The sequence below is a fragment of the Eretmochelys imbricata genome, chromosome 3, assembly GCF_965152235.1.
Source record: "Eretmochelys imbricata isolate rEreImb1 chromosome 3, rEreImb1.hap1, whole genome shotgun sequence".
Taxonomy (NCBI): domain Eukaryota; kingdom Metazoa; phylum Chordata; order Testudines; family Cheloniidae; genus Eretmochelys; species Eretmochelys imbricata.
The window spans coordinates 201,307,224-201,328,480 of record NC_135574.1 but is presented as its reverse complement, the minus strand read 5'-3'; the positions used below and the strand labels follow the sequence as shown (position 1 = coordinate 201,328,480).

The 21,257-nt window shown below is 41.2% G+C and overlaps 1 protein-coding gene across 1 annotated transcript in view; it reads left to right on the top strand.

Annotated features, from left to right (window-relative positions):
- Positions 1-20,801, top strand: part of ANKEF1 (ankyrin repeat and EF-hand domain containing 1) — a 31,330-nt gene extending 10,529 nt beyond the window's left edge. Inside the window, exons 4-10 of the mRNA XM_077812050.1 lie at positions 1,905-2,054; positions 3,753-3,876; positions 4,808-5,627; positions 9,701-9,927; positions 13,441-13,622; positions 16,149-16,283; positions 18,230-20,801. Coding sequence (XP_077668176.1) covers positions 1,905-2,054; positions 3,753-3,876; positions 4,808-5,627; positions 9,701-9,927; positions 13,441-13,622; positions 16,149-16,283; positions 18,230-18,382 — 1,791 coding nt within the window. The 3' untranslated portion in view covers positions 18,383-20,801. The remainder of the gene's footprint in view (positions 1-1,904; positions 2,055-3,752; positions 3,877-4,807; positions 5,628-9,700; positions 9,928-13,440; positions 13,623-16,148; positions 16,284-18,229) is intronic.
- The last annotated feature ends 456 nt before the right edge of the window (positions 20,802-21,257 follow it).

Here is a 21,257-nt window from a genome sequence, read left to right as displayed (position 1 = left end):
TTCTGCAGTATACACTGGGATTGGTGTATAGCCCCGTGCATGAATAAATCCTTCATGTACCGCACTATCCTGTGGTTATTTCACTGGAAATCCAGCATAAAGCCACACTCCAACATGTGGGCCTGCTGTAGCAAGTAAGGGGCAGAGCATGTGCCACTGACTATCTAAGAAGATATGCTATGTCAGGCAGGGGTGGCCAACCTGCGGCTCCAGAGCCACGTGCGGCTCTTCAGAAGTTAAGATGCGGCTCCTTGTGTAGGCACCGACTCCGGGGCTGGAGCTACAGGTGCCAACTTTCCAGTGTGCCGGGGGGTGCTCACTGCTCAGCCCCTGGCTCTGCCACAGGCCCTGCCCCCACTCCACCTCTTCCAGCCCCCTTCCCTGAGCCTGCCATGCCTCACTCCTCCCCCCTCCCCCACAGAGCCTCCTGCATGCCACAAAACAGCTGACCGGGAGGTGCAGGGAGAGAGGGGGTGGGGCTGGGAGCTGGAGGGTGGGAGCTGATGACGGGCTGCTGACATTTTACTGTGGCTCTTTGGCAATGTACATTGGTAAATTCTGGCTCCTTCTCAGGCTCAGGTTGGCCACCCCTGTGCTTTGTATAAGGAAAGGTCTCTGGGTCTCCTAAAGCCAGACATTCCTAAGAGTGTATATTCTGTTGTAACTAAATGCATATAGATGTCATGCATAAATTTGATGTTTGTACTAGCATATGCTAGTTTTGCTTGGGGATATAATACTACTGGTGGAATTCCCAAAACCCTGCCATCTTCTAATAAACCACTGTCCCAGTTGTGCTGATTGCTCCTCCTTAACAGAGCTGGTGCACTGAATCAGTCTTCCCTTGCACGTCCATCTTACCACATGGACACATCTAGCACCAGTGGTTTTCAGGCACATTTTGCAAAAAGTTCTTGGTATTGGCTAGAACAGTTGCTCTCAACCTTTCCAGACTACTGTCCCCTTTCCAGGAGTCTGATTTGTCTTGCATACCCCCAAGTTCCACCTCACTTAAAAACTGCTTGCTTACAAAATCAGACATAAAAACACAAATGTGTCATAGCTCACTATTACTGAAAAATTGCTGACTTTCTCATTTTTACCATATAATTATAAAACAAATCAATTGGAATATAAATATTGTACTTCCATTTCAGTGTCTAGTCTATAGAGCAGTATAAACAAGCCATTGTCTGTATGAAATTGTAGTTTGTACTGACTTCGCTTGTGCTTTTTCTGTAGCCTGTTGTAAAACTAGGCAAATGGCTAGGGGAGTTGATGTACCCCCGGAAGACTTTTGCATACCCCCAGGTTGAGAACCACTGGGCTAGAGGAGCCTATGGTCCCGTGTCCCTCTCTAGGACATCTGTGACATGGAAAAACAATGGTACTCTGTTTTAAGTCTGTGTCCACAGTTATGGTCCTCCTAAGCGAGATCCAACAAGCCCTTTGAGTGTATGGGAATGTCAGTTGCTGGCTGAGGAGCACTTCATTGAAGTACCCAAATGGCTGAGCTGAGGTCTTCTGAATATCTAGGGGCTGAGCCCATAAACATGTTGCTGCATAATTTTACTCAAGTGAGAAGGCACATTGACTTCACAGGGACTACTCACTTGAGTAAAACTACACACGTAGTTACTTCTAGGTTTGGGCTTATGCGGCTTGATCCTGTAGCTTTTACTCAAGAGAAGACAGTGGGACTCGCTCATGTGTTTTAAAAACTGTAGAATTAGGTTCTTAAAGGTGACCTGCAGAAGACTTTTGAAATTATTGGGCTTGCACCCACCCTTCTTTGCTTCTTGATGATGCATAAAGCAGACCTTCAGTTCTTCTATTCCCTTGTGACGCTGACTTTGACTGTCTAACATGAAAACGAACATAAAACACAGCTGTTTAATTTGCAGGCTACTGGTCGCACGGCCTTAATGGAAGCGGCAAGAGAGGGAGTAATAGAGATGGTGCGTGGCATACTTGAAAGAGGCGGAGATGTTAACATATTTGACAACGAAAGACACAATGCTGCACATTTTGCCGCCAAAGGAGGCTTTTTTGAGGTATTTTTGTTGATAGTACTGAAACTTAACTTCAAAGCTACTCAGCCGGTTTTCCTTCCCCCCAAGACAAGCAGCTTTGCTGATTAATCAGAGAAATCATTATTCATGAATGGCTTCTATTAAACCATCAAAGGGGATTTAGAAATTATGGTATTTCTCTTATAAATCTGCAACAGTTTTCTGTGAGGTACCTATAAATACACGTTCCTACTTATGTCTTATGTGGGTGGGCGCACCAGGGCGGAGGGGTCTCACAAGGCTGTGTGTCCTGGCTGTGTCTCACAAAGGAGGTGTTGCTTGTAGATGCCCAGTGACGGGGGAGCGGCTTCTTTTCTTCCCTGTTGTCTCTAAGACGCGATGAGGACAGCTATGGATTTGCCCCCTCTAATTTCAACAGAGGTGGGGGAACTGATCAGCAGCAACTATCCTCCTGCCCCCATTCCTACCCCAAAGATCCCTACATTTCTGCTATAGAGAAGCCTGGAGGCAATGCCCACCCCATTAGTACCCTGTTGTTTGGATCTAGGTCACTTACTGTAGCAGTATTGTTCTATCTATCTATCTGTGCTTCTTAAAACACAACAGCCTTGGATGGGTTGATGGTAATAGGGATTGAAAGTGGGCACTCTGGATTTAAAAACACAAGTTCCTACTGCCTGGCCAAGGAACCACATAACTGTAGCAACCTCATAAACTTTTGTATGTAGACTAATCAGTGGAGAGGGACAGAGAGCTGCACAGCGTGGGTATGGATTACACAATATTTCAATTAGGGCTGTCAAACGATTACAAAAATTAATTGTGATTAATCGCCATTTTAATCGCACTGTTACACAATAATAGAATACTAATGTAAATGTATTATAAATATTTGTGGATGTCCTACATTTTCAAATATATTGATTTCAGATACAACACAGAATACAAAGTGTGAAGTGTTCACTTTATATTATTATTTTTGATTACAAATATTTGCACTGTGAAAAAGATAAAACAAAAGATAGTGCAGTGTACAAGTCAAAGCATGAAGGAGCATACAAATGTTTAGCATATCTGGCACGTAAATACCTTGCAATGCCGGCTACAACAGTGCCATGCAAACGCCTGTTCTCACTTTCAGGTGACGTTGTAAATAAGGAGCGGGCAGCATTATCTCCCGTAAATGTAAACAAACTTGTTCAGTCAGTCACTAAGACAAACAAGAAGTAGGACTGATTGGACTTGTAGGCTCTAAAGTTTTACATTGTTTTGTTTTTGAGTGGAGTTATGTAACAAAAAATCTACATTTGTCAGTTGCACTTTCACGATTAAGAGATCGCACTACTGTACTTGAATGAGGTGAATTGAAAAATACTATTTTTTATCTTTTTTACAGTGCAAATATTTGTAATAAAAATAATATAAAGTGAGCACTGTACACTTTGTATTCTGCATTGTAACTGAAATCAATATATTTGAAAATGTAGAAAAACAAAATTAATAAATTTAAATTGATATTCTATTATTGTGTAACCGTGCAATGAAACCTACAATTAATCACAATTAATTTTTTCATCGAATTAATCCATTTTGAGTTAATTGCTTGAGTTAACTGTGATTAATTGACAGCCCTAATTTCAATTTTTTTTTTTTTTTAAACCCACAAACTCTAGTCATTTTGGTGCAGGGTTTTTAATGGCATTGACTTTGCTTTTCTAGATCCTAAGAATTATTTCAGCTTATAATGGAGATGTGGGGCTCATTGCTATGAATGGAAACACGCCACTTCATTACGCTGCTGCTGGGGGCTTTGCGGATTGCTGCAAATTTATAGGGCAAAGAGGTAAACAAAAAATGTGTATTTACATAGATCATACAAATCTTTGCTTGTCTTCTGTGCTAAATACAGGATTTCACTTCTCTATAAATGGAGGATTTAACTTTCCAGGACTGTCACAGTTGCACTAGTAATGAGTATTTAATCCACTGATAAATATAGATTGTCAGGAAAATTTTCCTAACCGTGTGGCTGTGAGCCTGTAGAATAATTCTCAAGGGAGGCAGTGGATGCTCAATAGATTTGAGTCATTTAAAACAACACTGGGCTAAGTATTTAGGCATACACAGGTGGGAACAATATTCCATTAGCATTGGGATGGATTTAATTCTTTCAGAAGTGAGTGTCCACAGCTGCTTTGGACCCTTTACATTTCAAAGGAAAATAATCATTGTATCACTTAAAGGGCCTGATCCAGAGCCTACTGAAGTGAACGGAATGACTCCCCTTAATCTCTGTGGGCATTGGATTTGGCCTCAAAGAAGCTGTGGTCATGCTGACTAAAATCAAATTCAGTGTCACCCCTGGAATTTCACTGTCATCACATGAACCTGCAAAATCTCTTCATGCTGTGTTCATGAGGTACAAACATTTTAAGGAATGGCACCACACATAGCCAAACTGCAGTTCTTGGGTACAGAATGGTGAGTTAGAAATAATATTTCAAGCTTAGCTCTGCTCTTCATGACTTCTTTTATTGGTTTAAGTAAAATCTTTTAATACTTTCAGTGTAGTTTTTGTGTATTTGTGTATAATAACTATCCCATTCCCTAGTTAAAAAGTGCAATTTAATAGTTCTGTTTAGATCCCAGACAGTATAAAATTGTAGACCTGTGTTAATAATTATCTGCAGCAGTTGGCTGCAAATCTGAATTAAGACTCAGCTAGTTTTATACACCATCTTGTTTTTTCAGTAAAACAATGTTTGTATGTTTAGGCTGTGATCCTAAATGGAAGAACCTACTAACAAAAACCCCAAGAATGACTGCCAAAGAAGGTGGCTTTAAAGCAGCATCAAAGGAACTGCGCAAAATTGAACGACTCCATGCTAAAATCACTAAACCTGGAGCGAAGGAAGCCAATCCACGCTTTGCAATGAGGTTGCACGATTGGTCCTTAGAACATCAGACAGCCCTTCGTGAGGCATTTGAGGTTGTGGACAGAGGTGACGGAACAATAAACAAAGATGATTTTGCATCAATTATTCAGGAGAAGTGTGATTTTGTGGATGCTGAACTGATACAAACCGTTGCCCAGGCACATGATAAGTCTCGTGCTGGGGGAATTAACATTGAAGAGTTCTTTAAAGGTTCCAAATACTTGCAGAAAGCCTATCTCATTTCGTCTTTTGGACCCAAAAAGAAGAAAGGGAAGAAAGGAAAAGGCAAGAAAGGCAAATTCTCCATCCCCATGCCCATCTGCATCATTCCAGAGAGCTTGTGCCCACGCCGAACAGATGGCGGGCTCCCTATGTACATGATTGAGACCTATCAGAATGTGACCGATGGTAACCGCTTTCATCGGGATCACCCCCCTGAACATCCTTTGCAGGATGATTCTGCGTGGTACATTGATGAGCCAGAGAAGACTTACACCAAGATTAACTATCTTACTAAAGAAGGAGACATTGTGTCGCTGAAAAAAGCATTTGAAGAGGGGATACCAGTGGACATTAGAGATGTATATTATAAAACTCCTCTGATGGCGGCATGTGGAAGTGGAAACATGGATGCTGTGAAATATCTTCTAGAGAAGGGGTAAGTTTCTGTGAGGAGGGTTGTTTTTGCAGTGTATATATTTGATAGTCACTTAGACACAAAAGAAGAAAACTTGGAGATATTTAACTTTATTTTAAAGAATTTGCTTAGTGTTTATCACTGTACAATCAAAGCATTGCAAGCAATAATGAATTTAGCTTCATAACGCCCATGAGGTAGGGTATTGTTATGATGATCCTTGTTTTTGAAGATGGGGAAACAGAAGCACTTAAAGGTGATCTTCAAAGTTGGTTAAAGCCAGTGTTTTCAAAGTGTTTGCTAATTTGGTGGGGGTCTGAGCTTTTGGTCTTTCAGAAGTGCCGGATACCTAAATATCCAGTTGAAGTCAATGGGATCTGCCAGTGCACCTCTGAAAATCCACCTCAGCGTGTCCCAAATTGGGCATTCCAAAAACGGAGGCACTCAAAATTAGAGGATGCTTTTTGAAAATGTTGGCCTAAGTGACTTGCCCAAGGTCACACGAGCAGTCTGTGGCAGAATTGGGAATACATCCTAGATCTCCTGATTCCCACTGCCTTTAGAGGCAAAGGTGTGACTTGAGACTGATGCATAAAAGCATTACTGTACTTCCTTTCTACAACCACAGCAGGCTGACACATGTGCTGAGTAGATTAGGCTTAAGGCTGTAGTCAGACACTGCTATCTAATATATTCACCACTTTAAAAGTTCTGCGGCAGATTGTAGTCAGCAGACACACTTGGGAAATCTAAATAATAAAAGGTAGGATTTTTATTTTGAATGATAGTTAACGATTCATTCAAGTAATTTGGAAGATGTTCCCTTAGGCATTTATCTGAATGACTGTCGGGCTCTACCAGGGCACGACAAGGTGTCTGTTCAACGAGGAGAACAAAAGAGCAGAATGTTGTGTTATATGCAAAAAACCCACAAGTGCGATGGGTTTTTAAAAACCCTTTATTTTTTTAATTTGAAAGACAATGATATTTACCTTAGCATTACTCTCTACATATAGCAATTCCCATTTCCAAGGGTGAGCAGTTACTTATAGTCTTAGGCTCTGTTGTTAGTGAAGCCTTGTTGAAGCTGGTAGGTGCACCTGTATCCATCAGCTTCACCAGCAGCTTGCTGATTCAGCAGACCTCGATGTTGTTCACAAAGACCATGGGCTCGGTTCAATGCTGAAGGTGCTCAGCCAGGTTAGATGTCGACAAAGCACAGTTCCAGTGCCCCATAGGAGCTACAGGTACGTTAATATATGTATGCCTGTGACAATGGTACCAGCTCAACCAGGACATTAGGATCTGGTCCCGTAGGCCAGCATAAAGATGCCCCTTCTATGTCTTCTCCTTTTATACATTGATATAAAGACGTTAAATGTTGCATTCCATATGCTTTTCATTCTTTTCTTCTACCTTGCACCTGCTAGTTCTAACAAAAAATCCTCATCCATTATCCTGTCATTCCCTCAATATCTTATGAGGGGTCTGTCTGTCTCTCAGCCATCGCCTGGGAATGTGTTCATGCAATTACTTGAGAACTCTGGGTGTTCCTGTATCATCCTCTCAGGCCTGGAATGTGCTTACTTGGTGTTAGCTAATACCTGGTGCATTGAAATTTTGCCAAGACCAGGCTTCCTTTGGTTCTTACTGTTAGTTGTGTGTAGGGCTCCAGTAAGGCCTACACTGCCTACAGGCCCCAAGCCTGAAGAGACTTAAACTCATGCAACTTAGTGCATTTCAGCAGTCCCACTAACATTCATGGGACATTTGTAAAGTTACGTACATGTTTAAGCCTGTGCATTCTTGGAGTCTAGTGGTTATGCTTATTGGGCCAATTAATCTTTACTGACTTTATCAAACCTCCATTGAGTTCAATGGAGTTACATCTAGGATAAATTTTGCCCCTTATGTTTAACATTTGGACCTTGTAACATGGTAAAGCAATGTTAATTTTGGGATTTTAAACAGACAAAAACAGGAAATTCAGAGGTAAAGTGCCATAGTAAATGTTAGCTTTGCACCTTTTGGCAAGATAGAATTTCAGTACATGGTGAAAATATTGCTATGGGAATCTTTCTGGGCTCCCTTTTACAATATGGTCTTTCAACAAACCATATCGAGTAGAATACAAAGTGTTCTATATGTTCATCTAAGGTTATAAAAAATGGTGCAGTTTGACCGTAAATCGGCAGTGTGTGCTGTGGTTTATTTGCACAGTTTTGCTGGAGCAGTATTATAAATCAGTTTGATAAAAAAAAAAATACAGCAAGAAACAGTGCTAACATGCAAGTCCTATGTAAATCAATGTTATGCCCTCCCCTGGAATACTCTGTTCAGATCTGATCAGCTTGTCCCTAAAAGGATAAAATAGAAGCGGAGGGGATTCAGTGAACAGATGGAGAGAATAATGGCAGGCATGGAAAATAATGCATATGAAGAGAGACTTGAAGGATTCTTTACTCCAGAAAGGAGATGAATAGGAAATGATAGTGATGTATAAAATAATGTATGGTATGGAGATGATTGAGCACTTCTCTTTCTTACGCAAGATCAAGAGTTGGATAGGAGTTGAGGAAAGAGTAACATTTGAGTTATCACTTGAGCTAACTGGGCTGCTTAGACATCCCTCGGCCCACGCCGCTTCCTGCAGCCCCCATTGGCCTGGAGTGGCGAACTGCAGCCAGTGGGAGCCGCGATCGGCCAAACCTGCAGACGCTGCAGGTGAACAAACCATCCCGGCCCGCCAGCGGATTTCCCTGACAGGTCGCGTGCCAAAGGTTGCCGATCCCTGGTCTAGATCAGTGGCAGATTCCTGTCCCCTGGATCATTGCTTCTGAAGCAGCAGAGCGGCATGCAGCCCCTTAACTCAGGGCGGATTTTAAAGTGACAGTCAGCCTGAATTGTTCTGGTAAGAAGAATCTGAGGATGCTGATCTTTTGTTAAAGAACATAAAACATAGCCATAAGGGTTAGAAGATCACACCAGGGGGCCCAAGTGGAAGCCAAAGCACAGTAGTGGCAGCAGTATAAAAACGATATGTTTGATTCGTGACATGAATCATTTACAACCCTATTGTTCCCCTCCTTACGGAAGCATTCTTGCAGTAATGTGAGTAGGCACCATACAGCTGTTCCAAGATGGGATTCATAGGATTGGAAGGGAGCTCAAGAGGTCATCTAGTCCAGTCCCCTGCAGTTATGGCAGGACTAAGTATTATCTGGACCATTCGTGACAGGTGTTTGTCTAATCTCTTAAAAATCTCCAGTGATGGAGGGTCCACAAACTCCCTAGGCAATTTATTCCCACTGCTTAAGCACCCCAATAGTTAGGATGTTTTTCCTAATGTCCAACCTAAACCTCCCTTGCTGCAATTTAAGCCCATTGCTTCTTGTTCTATCCTCAGAGGTTAAGAAGAACAATTTTTCTCCCTCCTCCTTGTAATAACCTCTTATGTACTTGAAAACTGCTATCATGTCCCCTCTCATTCTTCTCTTTTCCAGACTAAACAAACCCAATTTCTTTCAATCTTCCCTCATAGGTCATGTTTTCTAGACCTTTAATCATTTTTGTTGCTCTTAGATAACTAAGTGGTCATCAGCCATATGAACTCCTAAAATTCATTTAGTTCCATGATAAGCCACGTCAGGTATTTTAAAATATTTCAAAGCTGTATGACAGAGAGATGAAAACCCATGAAAAGGCTTCTTACATTTAAAAAGTAACGTCACGCATTTAATGTTTACTGGACCTGGAACCATGAAACAATCAATCTAGATACAGTAGTTGTATTCATCTTTATATGTACACAGTACCTCTTTATTAGAGAAGTTCATGGAGGACAGATCCATCAATGGCTATTAGCCAAGGTGGTCAGGGACGCAACCCCATGCTCTGGGTGTCCCTAGAGGTGAAACAGTTTGAAGCTGGGGTTAGATGACAGGGGATGTCACTCGATAATTGCCCTGTTCTGTTCATTCCCTCTGAAGTATCTGGTACCAGCCACTGTCAGAAGGCAGGACACTGGGCTAGATGGACCATTGGTCTGACTCATTATGGCTGTTCATATGTTCTTATGTTTTATTTATTTACAGGGCTGATGTAAATGCAACTGACAATTTCAAGTGGACTCCTCTGCACCATGCCTGCCATGCAGGTCAACAGGACATTGCTGAACTGCTTGTGAAGTATGGAGCAGCGATAGATGCAGTTACAATCAACAGTGCCACCCCACTGATGAGAGCTATTGAGAGCTGTAGATTGGACTCAGTGCAATATTTAATTGAGTCTGGTGCGAAAGTCCAGATGGAAAACAGAAAAGGTAAATATCCAAATTATTTGTGGTCACTTTCGATTAAAAAGGCAGGAGAGGGTTTGGAGTCTTTCTCAGTTACACATAAGCTTTGTTGAGACAGTGGATCATATTGTAAAAGAAGTAAAATGAAGTGGTATGTTCTTTGAGGATCTGGCTGTACTATATTTCTGGTGGTTGTCAGCATGGTGCTCTGGGGAGAGAGTTAAAGTTGTCTTAGTAAATTTAATGGGAGTGTTCCTATTTTCCAGTGTTTAGGGGTTCAGTTTTTACTACGTGGAACCCACATTTTAAGAACATTAAGAACGGCCATACGGGGTCAGACCAGTTGTCCATCTAGCCCTGTATCCTGTCTCTGATAATGGCCAATGCCAGATGCTGGAGCATGGGGTTCTGTCACTGACCATCTTGCCTAACAGCCATTGCTGGACCTATCCTCCATGAACTTCTCTCATTCTTTTTGAACCCCACTATATTTTTGGCCTTCACAACTCCTGGCAACGAGAACCATAGGTTGACTGTGTCTTGTGCGTGCATTTGTTTTAAACCTGCTGCCTATTAATGTCATTGAGTGAATTTCATTCTTACGTTACGTGAAGGGGTAAATAGCACTTCCCCATTCACTTTCTCCATACTACTTGTGATTTTATAGACCTCTGTCATGTCACTTAGTCATCTCTTTTCTAAACTGAATAATCCCAGTTTTTTTAATTTCTCCTTGTATGGAAAATGTTCCATGCCCCTCATTATTTTCGTTGTCCTTCTCTGCACCATTTCTAATTCTAATGTACCTTTTGGGAGATGAGGTAACCAGAACTGCATGCTGTGTGGCCATACCATGGATTTATATAGTGGCATTATGTTACATTCTGTTCAGGATTTCTATCATTTTGTGCCTTTTGAAAAAAGTGGGTCTCAAGAGTTTTGGGGTTTTTTTTGTTTTGATTTATTCTTTATATAAAAATTCAAGCTTAACTCTAGGTTAACAAAGTTTTTTGCAGTGAAATAGTGTCATTGAAAACAACTCTGCTAGGACTGTAATGGCTCCCTTGGTTTGCAAATGGTTATTAGTGAGTATTATAGTGAGGTAATGCTAGTTATGTAAAGCAAAATTGTAAAGGTTTTAATTGTGACCCATCTATAATAGCCATTGTGTTTTTACTTTTAATTCTGTATGTGGCACTTGTTTGATGTGCTTCTTCCTGTTTAGCAGTTGGATAAATATTATTCTGTGTTAGCAAAAATGACAACAAAAATTATCTGAATTTATACAGAAGTTATTACCTTGTAGTAGCAGTAGAGACAGGGATCTCGTGCAGCTCTGTTAGTTTCCTTGGTTTTCACATGATGTAGTGGGAGAGTCTTATTAACTTCAGTCTGCAGAGGTGTCCAATAGATGTCATGCATCAGAAACTATTCCCAGTAAAATAAATGTTATTAAATTAAAAATATATTGGCTGGGTGTTTTGGCCAGCTGCTGGTATTTATTGATGCAGTCTTGTCCCCATTGACCTCAGTTGGCAAACTCCAGGGAAGGAATTCTGCACCTGTACTCCAGCCCCTATGTACTGTTATGTCACCATGCAGTGGCCAGAAAAGGGATACAGGACAATTCTTCTGGTGAAGGTCAGTAGCTCTACACAGGTCCCCTTAGAAGCCTTGGCATAGAAGATATGCTGGGGCAAGAAGGGAGACTTCATAGCTCATTCCTCTAAAGGGATTCTGGACAACTCCAGGTTGCAGGCTGCTGTAGTTAAGAGCAGCCCTGGAGGCCACTCTACATTGTGCTGGAGGCTGCATTACCCGCCAACCAGACCAAAATCCCAACACCACGAAGGGGGCTTAAAGTCCTCTTTAATCCATGCTGTTTAAGTAATAGTAAGGGGACACGTTTGTTCTGAATAAAAGAGGAAAAACTTGCTTCAGCTGTAAACTTCACTGTGGGCCAGTTTTTCAAAATAGCCCAGCATCCAATGCCTAAATAAGTAGTTGGATTTTCAAAAGAGCATTTGAATTGCCGGGTGCTGAGCAATCTGGAAATCTGGCCCTTATTTAGGTCTGCAACTGGGAGCTGAGCTCTTTTGAAAATCTGACTCTTTATATGTATCTTCTGCTCTGTTCTAATCACACCTCTGTGGGCAAACAGTTGTAAGTAGTGGGGGAAAACTTCTCATACTAGCCCTTTCTAATTGTTAAACAAACCATTCCCTTCATCAGCTATAGTGCACATTTAGGGTTTGTTTGTTTTTAAACTATTGTGAAACGTTTTAATACTTTCTATAAGGTATGATTACGTGAAATGTCAAAATTGTTGGCAAGTGTGGCTTTATTCCTGGGGTTGAGACGCACAGCAGCTGTTCAACTAAAACAATGATTATATATGATTCATGTAGCTGGCATCATTTAAAATGAAAACTTTTATTTCTGTCGCTGAACATTTTAATCTTGTAGGTTTCTTTTTTTAAAGACATGGAGCATCTATGAGGGGATGTAGTGCTTGATCCAGAGGGCCCTCAGTAGAGCTGATTTGGGAAACATAGCTTATCCAAAAACATAGTTTTGTCAAAAGTGAAACTTTTTGCAAGAAAGGGTCAGTTTCAATGAAGCTTGCATGGGAAGGTTTCTCAGGTCCATGGGGCACTATCTGGTCAAGGTGTGTGTGCTCCCCCTCTTTCTCTGGCTCCCGCAAATAGGTTGGTGGTTAGGGTGCTCACTTGGGATGGGGGTTCAAGTCACTGTCTTTCTCACATCCCGGTGGAGAGTCCTACCTACCAGACTATAAGCTGTTCTTGGATGTGGGGAGGGGTGTCTCTCTGATTTTTCAAAAAAAAAGGAACAAATTCTAAAGATTTCAGGTTTTTTTTCCCCTGTGTTAAACTGGAAATTTTTTTTTTAAATCCTAGAAATTTTTGTGTGGCCCCAAAACCATTCCCCATCCAGTTCTAGGCCAGAGCCTTGTAATACCCACTGAGTTCACTGGGAATTGCAGGTGCTCAGCTCCACTGAGTTTTGCCACAGAGGAATAACTTTTAAAATGATGGTGTTCCACTGAGGGCCCTAAAAGAGGTGGAGATCTACTCTAGCCTGTTTTAAAGCCCTGGCTCTGCAATATGCTGACCGCTTCCTGGGAGGTGTTGAGTGCCTCCAAGTAAAGTCATCATCTTGCTGAATTCGCTTCTACAAGAGTTCAAATATAAACAACAAATGTCAAAAACTATTACAAGCAAAATGACCAACCAAAGAATACATGTGAAACACAGTTTAGGGGCTTGATCCTGAAAACCCTTAGTCACAAAAATAGTGTCTACTCCTGCAAGTATTCCCATTGATGTCGGCAAGGCTGATAGCATGAGTGAGCACAACTCATGTGTTTCATGGTTAGGAGGCTTGAGCTGTAACTGAGTTCAGTGAATTGCAGTGTCATTATGGTGATCAGTGCCACCGTTTATTTTCATGGCTGATACAGCTACTGACAGTGATTCTTATTGTGAACTTTGCTTTTGCTTTTTCTTTTTCAAAAAGGCCAAAATACTTTGGACATTGCAAAGGCGTACGCTGACTTTAGACTAATTGACCTGCTTCAACAAAAACTGGACCGTTTGCCAAAACCACCAGAAACCAAAGCAGATAAAGGGAAGAAACCTGGCAAGCCTAAATCAGCTGCTAAGCCCAAGCATGGGGAGGCTGAAGCTGCAAAGGAGGAGGTATGATAGATAGCAGGGGGTAATGAAATACAGCCAAGGAGGTGATTTGATTTGCCAACAGTTACTAAGGTGCTTGTTTTCTTCATTTATTTTCCAGACAAAAGCTATAAAGATGCTCTACAAAATACTTACGCAAACCACGCTAGCCCTATAACCGGTGACTGTGAGAAAGGATTAAGGCATTGGGTATCTGGGATTGAACCCCCATCTCCTAACTCAGGCTTCCTTGTATGATCTTGGGCATTCCCCCCTCCCCTTCTCTATTTAGCTGTAAACTCTTTGGGGGCAGGGACAGTGCCCGTCACATAGTCCTCTAGGTGCTATTTTCATATTAACAATAGCACGTGTGGCATGCCCCCAGCCAAATGGTATAAGGACCATTTCATCTCCATGGTAACTTGAGCTTGCTATTTTGTTTCTCTGGTCCCTGAACTCCTGCTTAGCAGCGCTTTTCTCACGGTTACCAGTGCCCCGTCAGGTACTCCTGTGACATCCGCTACCTACTGGAATCATGAAAGTCACTTTTTGCCAACGTGACTCCATTTTTAAAAAAAGTTTTGCAATACCCCCTTATTTACTATCCTGGCAGATTCAGCACAAGATAAGGGAATTACAGATCAGACTTTCCAAAATGCAATTTTGGTGGTGGTGCGGGCTGGATTGGGTTGGAATTTAGTTCTTCGTAAAGTCAGCATGCTTCTGAGCTGACCTATGATGAGAGGGTGTGCTGGAGGTTTATACCAACCAGACATAGTGACTGAGGGGCAGTCTGGACCTCACAGATCTGGAGAACGTAACAGAAGAAGAGATCAATTGTCAGTATTTAGCTGCAGCTCTTTAGTTCAACCCCTTTGGCCTAGCAGGAGCTGTGGGAAGCATTCTGCCTGATCTTCAAACTAGAACAGGAATAGTTACAGTTTGCTTCAGGGCCAGGGTAAAGAATTCTGGAGGGAGCAGGAGCCTGGCAGCATGGACCATGAGAGTGGAGAGCATTGTAGATAGCGGGACTCAGACACAGAGTTTATTATTTGTATTACTGTATACCTAGTAGCACCAGTTATGGAGCAGGATCCCATTATGTGAGGTATTGCACAGACACCGAACAAAAAGACGTTCCCTGTCCCAAAGAGCTTTCAATCTAAAATGTTAGGTGTCTTTCCAAGGGTCACACAGGAAGTCTGTGTCAGAGCCACGAACAGAACCCAGATCATCAGAGTCAGACCTTTACCCACAACTTCAGCCTTCCTTTCTGCTAAGCTGCACAGTCAGTACCCAGAACCCTCTGGTGCTTTCGTGGCCTTGGCTGTATCCACAGATCTGGCCACTGAGAACGTGCAAGGAACATAATCGCTATCCTAGTCATGGGCATCTAAATGTATGATTGTAGCACTTGACCAAGAGTATTTACTTTGTTTAAAGTCGATACTTTGCAACATGTGGTTTCTGAATGACACTCTCCTGCTGCTTTGAACTCGTGTCATACTCATTCATCAGCTAAAACTGTGGATTGGGTAATTATTTTAGTGCAGGGTTGCCCACTGACCTGCTTGGTGTGTGATATTCCAGGGATTGTGTGTTCTGTGGTACCTAAACACAAGGTAGAGAAATGTCCTTTTCCCTCATATAATCTTTACTGTCATCATGATTGTGATATGTTAAAAGGAGACCTTGTTACATCCGGCATATGAGGCCTGACCCAAAGCCCTCAAAGTCTCAATGGAAGACTTCTATTGAGTTAAGTGGGCTTTGGATAAAGCCCCTTGACTTTTCTCCCAGTCGTGAGTCTGCAATTATCACGTATTCCGCCTCTTCAGATGTTGAACTATTTGAGTTATATTTTTCAAACCCTGCCTCTGTTCTGAGTGTTCTTTTCCCTGGTGTGTTCTCTGCACCCCAGCCAGAGCCTTGAGTACTTGATCTTTTCCCCCTAATACACATTCTAACACCGGCCTTAGCAGCTTCATCATAGTTATGGCATTTTCAGTTGTGACTTTCTTCGGCGTTTATCAGTGCTGCTTCTTAATCAGCCCCAGGGGATGCTATTTAGAGACGCAATGCAATTATTCCCTCCGGGACTAAAAGTGCTTTCCTTACAATAATCCTGCCCTTGACAACCTAGGGAGAATGTGACTGAGACTAGAAGTCAAACTCTGGTTTAGCCCTTTGGTGTAGATGCCCTACGGGCTTTTTCTTCACAGGCTTGCTAGTTAATACTTGTGATACATGGAAAAAGCATCAAGCTTTCTAAACTTGTCAACCAATTCTTTTGCAAATGTGAATGTTTCATCTGTAAATTCCCAAGAACTGCATCCACTCGCCTGATTCTTAAAATGCTTCCCTCGTTTTTATTTCCAATATAAATGCTTAAACCTTTTTTTTTTTTACATGATTCAATAATAGAATCTTTCTAGAATGGATACACACACACATCTGTCTGGCTGGCTGGTAAAAGAAATATCCTACAACAACTAGTATGAACGGTGTTTGAAAGGGTGACATATTTGTCTTGTGCTTAAACTTTTGCAGCCACCTCCACCAATCGCAGAAAAATCTATTTTTGAAGAAAAGAAAGAATCCTTTAAGGACAATGTTATTCATCTGAATTCTTTAATAACCAGTGGTGCTACTAAGAAAGTTGATATCACATTCATACCCAGAAAAGTAAGTATATTAGCAGAGCCTCGATACTGCTGCATTTTGACACTGAAATGAATATGACAATAGACCTGTATTCTCTGCTGGTGTAAATATCTACAGCTTGATTGAAGTCAAAGTCAATTCAGTAGAGCTGAACCCATTAACACCAGCAGAGAATCTAACCCAATATATTCAGAAATATCAAAAATATACAACTTTTGTTTGCATGATTTGGAAACGTGGCTTTCATAACTAGTTTCACTTTGCTTGCTCCGCTTAAGATAAATCATTTTGTTCTGACTCTAGAAATTAATAGCCTTCAGTATTTTTATTACAAATCAGTTGATCAAAGAGCAACAACCTTGTAAAAATTCAGGTGGTTTCTCTCTGAGAAAGATGCTTTACAGTGTTGACAATGAAGTTGTATCAGGGTGTAAGGATGATCCTAGTGTACCAGGGGTTAACTCCAGATCAGCTTTCCTCACCTCTTCTACAGCTATTAAGGGGAAGAGCTATAAGAACGGCTGCTTTGGAGACAGAGGGGCGAGTACCTTTAGAAGAGCAGGGCTGTCATTTGTCTGGCTTAAATCCATTCTAAGGAGTCTTTCTACTTACTTGTCAGTTATGTTATTAATTTATTTGCCTTTCCTGTTATAAACAATAATCATTGCGGAAAAGACCTTGCTGAAGACAACTGATTTTTTTTTCTGAGTCATTCTCTCCTTCAAGATATGTACTGTTGAAATTAAAGAAATTACAATTAGCCTGTGGAACTCATTGCCACATGATGCCACTGAGGTCAAAATCATAACAGGATTCAAAAAGGGATTAGACATTTAATGTGGATCCATAGTTACAACTGTAACTATATTAAATGTATGTTAAAAATAAATAACACCTTTAAAGGTGTAAACTCTTATGCTTCAGGCATAAGTTGACTTCTAACTGATGGGGCTTAGGAGGAAACTTTCCCTTTGGGCAAGTTACCCCATGACTGCACCTTCCTCTGAAGTAGCTGGTGCTGGCCACTGTTGATGACAGGATACTGGACTTGATGGGTCACTGTTCAGATCCAGAATGACAGTCCCTGTATTACTGTAACAATTAACAGGTAAGATACACACCAGGACCCCTATTAATCCATCAGTTGCAGGTGAAAGCTGTGGGCGTTGCACATGCAAACTGAAAGAACAGTCAGGCCCCAGTCCTTTTTCAAAGCATGTTTGTAAACGTTTGTCCTCATTTACAATGTGCTATGTGCAATAAAGGCCTGTGGCCTCCTTTGTCACACAGAGCTGCAGATTCTGATGCCATCAGTGGCTATTCAGCAGGAGTGCTGGACATCCATTTTTTTCTATATCAGATATTCGTTGTCAAGTGACAATGGTAAAGAGCCTGTGGCATATGCTTCCCTGCAGCTATTAAAGACGTTTGGAAATTACGTTGGGGAACTCTCTGTCGCTATGACGTCTTTTAGCAGGGAAAGCTATTTGGTTGTGCCAGGTATGGAAGCAGGAAGCAATGCTGGATGTGCCGTCCCATGGGCACTAATATTTTACTGAATGAGGAAGAGGTTTTGTAACTATACAGACTATTTTTAGGGTGGGATTTTTAAAAGTGTCTAAGGGACACAGGATAGGATTTTCCAGAGCTTATAAGTGAATTCCAATTCCCACTGGAAGTCCATGAAAGTTAGGTGTCTAACTTCCTTAGGTGTTTGTAAAAATTCCACCCTCAATTGGCTGGAAGTAATGTAATATCAGGGTGAGTTTCAGGATTCAAATCACAGATCTCCCAGCTGATAAAGCAAATATTCAACTAGATAGCCAATAGTTTGTTTGTCTGATATTGATTCTAATTTAAAAAAAAAAACTATATCAAAAATGTTGAGACAATTGCATAAGCATTATTCATTAATTAGAACATACTGATGCTTAATTATTACAATTGTATTTACCTTTGTTTTCCAGACTTGGACCCCGGAAGCGACAACAGCTAGTCTAATAAGAAAGCGGGAATTGCATCGTGAGCGCTTTACTTATGAGGTGGACTTTGAAGACTTCATGATGCCATTTAAGAAGAATTTCATGGGAAAAGCCCGTGCGTTAGAAATGGCATCTTAAATTAATTCGTGCCTTTCTTTGCATCGAAGTTCAGAAAGGGTTTAAAAGCAGAGGCTCCTTTTTGAAGGCAGAATCATGTTACCCTTATTTAATGCCCCTCAATTATGATAAAATTGGAGCAAAACTTTATTTTTTCCTTTGTACAACTGTGTAGTTTCCCTGTAGTTAAGGGCTTAATCTTCTAAGAGGCTGAGCCACACCAAGATTCTAGACTCCTGAAAGGATCAGGCTCTGATTTAGCAGTGTATACAGACTCTAGTTCCATTAAACAATGCATCCTTTAAAATTTATAAACATAGGCACCATTGGCTACAGCTTTATGCTGCCATATTCTTGGACACAGGGCAAGACTCATCTAAGGGAAAGTAGCGTTTTATTTATCTTATTAGGATTTTTTTAAAAAAGAACAGGGTAAATTGCAAGCAGGATAAGTCCTCTATTGGGATGTCCTTAGCCAGTGCTACGGGACACTCAGAAGGAAAGCATCATCCTTCAGAGAGATAGATGGCATCACTCCTATTAGTTAAAATTTGAAAATAGACGAGTAATGAGTAGTTCTGGTATTAATTCCTGAACTGATATTTTCGTATCCCATTACACACACTTGCAAAATGGACACATGCAGGGATTCGCTCAGTATTGCATTACTCGAGTTCTGAGCCAGTGCACCACACTCGTGACTCAGGCCCATGGTGTATTTTCAACAAACTTGCCAGAAGCTGGGACTGGATGATGGGGGATGGATCCCTTGAAATTGCCCTTTTCTGTTCATTCTCTCTGGAACATCTGGCACTGGCCACTTTTGGAAGACAGGATACCGGGCTACATGGACCATTGGTCTGACCCACTATGGCCGTTCTTATGTTCTTTCAAAAATAATCAGTACTGGAGTGTAGTTTTGCTCTTGTGGGGCTTGATACAAGGCCTTTTGAAGTCAGTGGATGTCCTATACTCAAGGAATGAAGACCAGTGAATAATGTCCCTACCTTAGAAATAGGCTTTAGGAGTGATCTTGGGAATTATAGACTGGGGGGCCTTGCTTTAGCACCAGGAAAACTGGTTGAAAACATACTTAAAAAGAGAAATTATAAGACACCTTGTTTGTTTGAAGATGAAAACGCCCAACGTGGTGATGTGTATCATTTAAATAGTACATAATTTTTTCCATAGTGCATATGGAACTCCCCACTACTATATACCTGAGGACAATAACTTAGTACTAGATGTAGACATTTATATGGATTATGACAACAGCCATAGTTACTTCAGAGGTGACTTTTTTATATAAATATAAGGGATACAAACCCTCATGCTTCAGAGCCTAAGCCTATTAGTAGTTGAATGAGTTAGGAAGAAAGATTCCTTGTGGCTAGATTATTCTATAATTTTCCATTGCAGAGATGCTGGCATCTCCATCAGAAGTATGTTTCTGAGACACGATACTGGACTAGAAGAACCACTGGTCTGACCTGGTGTGACAGTGTTTGTATTTATATTTGTGGCTCCATGAGCTCTAGATCCAGTTTTTTCAGTTTACAAGGGTAAAAATATTCGGGTTTTTTTTTGTCAGTCCTGCCAACTCTACATGGAATCTGAGAGTCTAGCTGGGTTCTTTCCTCCATGTGCATCATCTCCAGTAATTAAGATTTTGCAGACCAAATTCTGCCCTCAATGACATCTGTGCAGCCACATTGCCCTTAATGGGTGTGCACAGGCACTGCTGAGGATAGCATGGACTTCGGTGGGAGCTTTGCCTGAGTAAAGACTGCAGGATTGAGACCTTAATAGTGGTGGTACTGTACATTTCTCTACCCATGCCTCTTACTAGCCCAGTTACTCAAATGAGCCCGATGCTTTTTACCCTAGTTGCATGCAGAACAATAGACGTACTGTTCACTGGTACGGAGACAGAAACTTGAAGCAAATGACTTAGACACCCTTTGTTATGAAAATAATTCTTAATGAGCTATGTGCTTGACATCTGAAAATTTTGGGGCCAGGTTCCCAGCTAGTGTAAATGCACATAGCTCCATTGACTTTACATCAACAGAACCCTTGTGCTTCCTTTCTTTTGAAGATGAACACACCCAGTGCAATATTACGTGCAATTTAAAATGACTTTATTTAACATGTAATTATTTAGAATAGAATTGGCATCTTCGCCCTGATGAAAATTCTCAGGGCAAGTTGCTTCGCGTGGAAGAATGGCCCAATACTACTAGTATTGTAGTTTGTATATTTCAGAGTAATGGTGGCCTTTCAAGGGAAATAGGGTGTCTGGGTTGACATCAGTTGTTTGGGGATTCTCAGTATATGGGCATGGTATCTTTGATCCTCAGTTTATGCCCAGATAGTTCAAAATAATAAAATAATTGTATTCAAACTATTCAGAGAGAACTATGCAAAGGAGGATGAGGTAGCAGACAACAAATGATCAAAAATAAAGCTGGATCTGTACATACGGGAAAAGCTTCAGGATCGGTTTGATAAATCATACACCCTAAAATAAAGCAGACTTCACAGATAGAAATGAGGGTGGGGGGAGCGGGGAAATTCATAAGTCAATTATTTCAGAAGGTAAATAACAATGTTCACGACACGGGCGTATCATGGGAATTAGCTGGGAGAGTTTTCTCAACATTAATGTCAGCTACTCATTAATACCGTAATAAATAGCCTACCCTTAGGTAATCACTGCTATGATTAACTAAGGGCAATGTCCTGTTTGGCTTACACAGATGAGTGGCTCCACTGGACGGGAGAAGGATTTTGTTTGGATGCAGTAGAAGAATTTAACCTAACCAGTGTACAGTGCTGTTTCTCCCATCGTTTTGTGTTGTGCAGTGTGAGGCTTGATTGTGACTGGCCTTTGAAA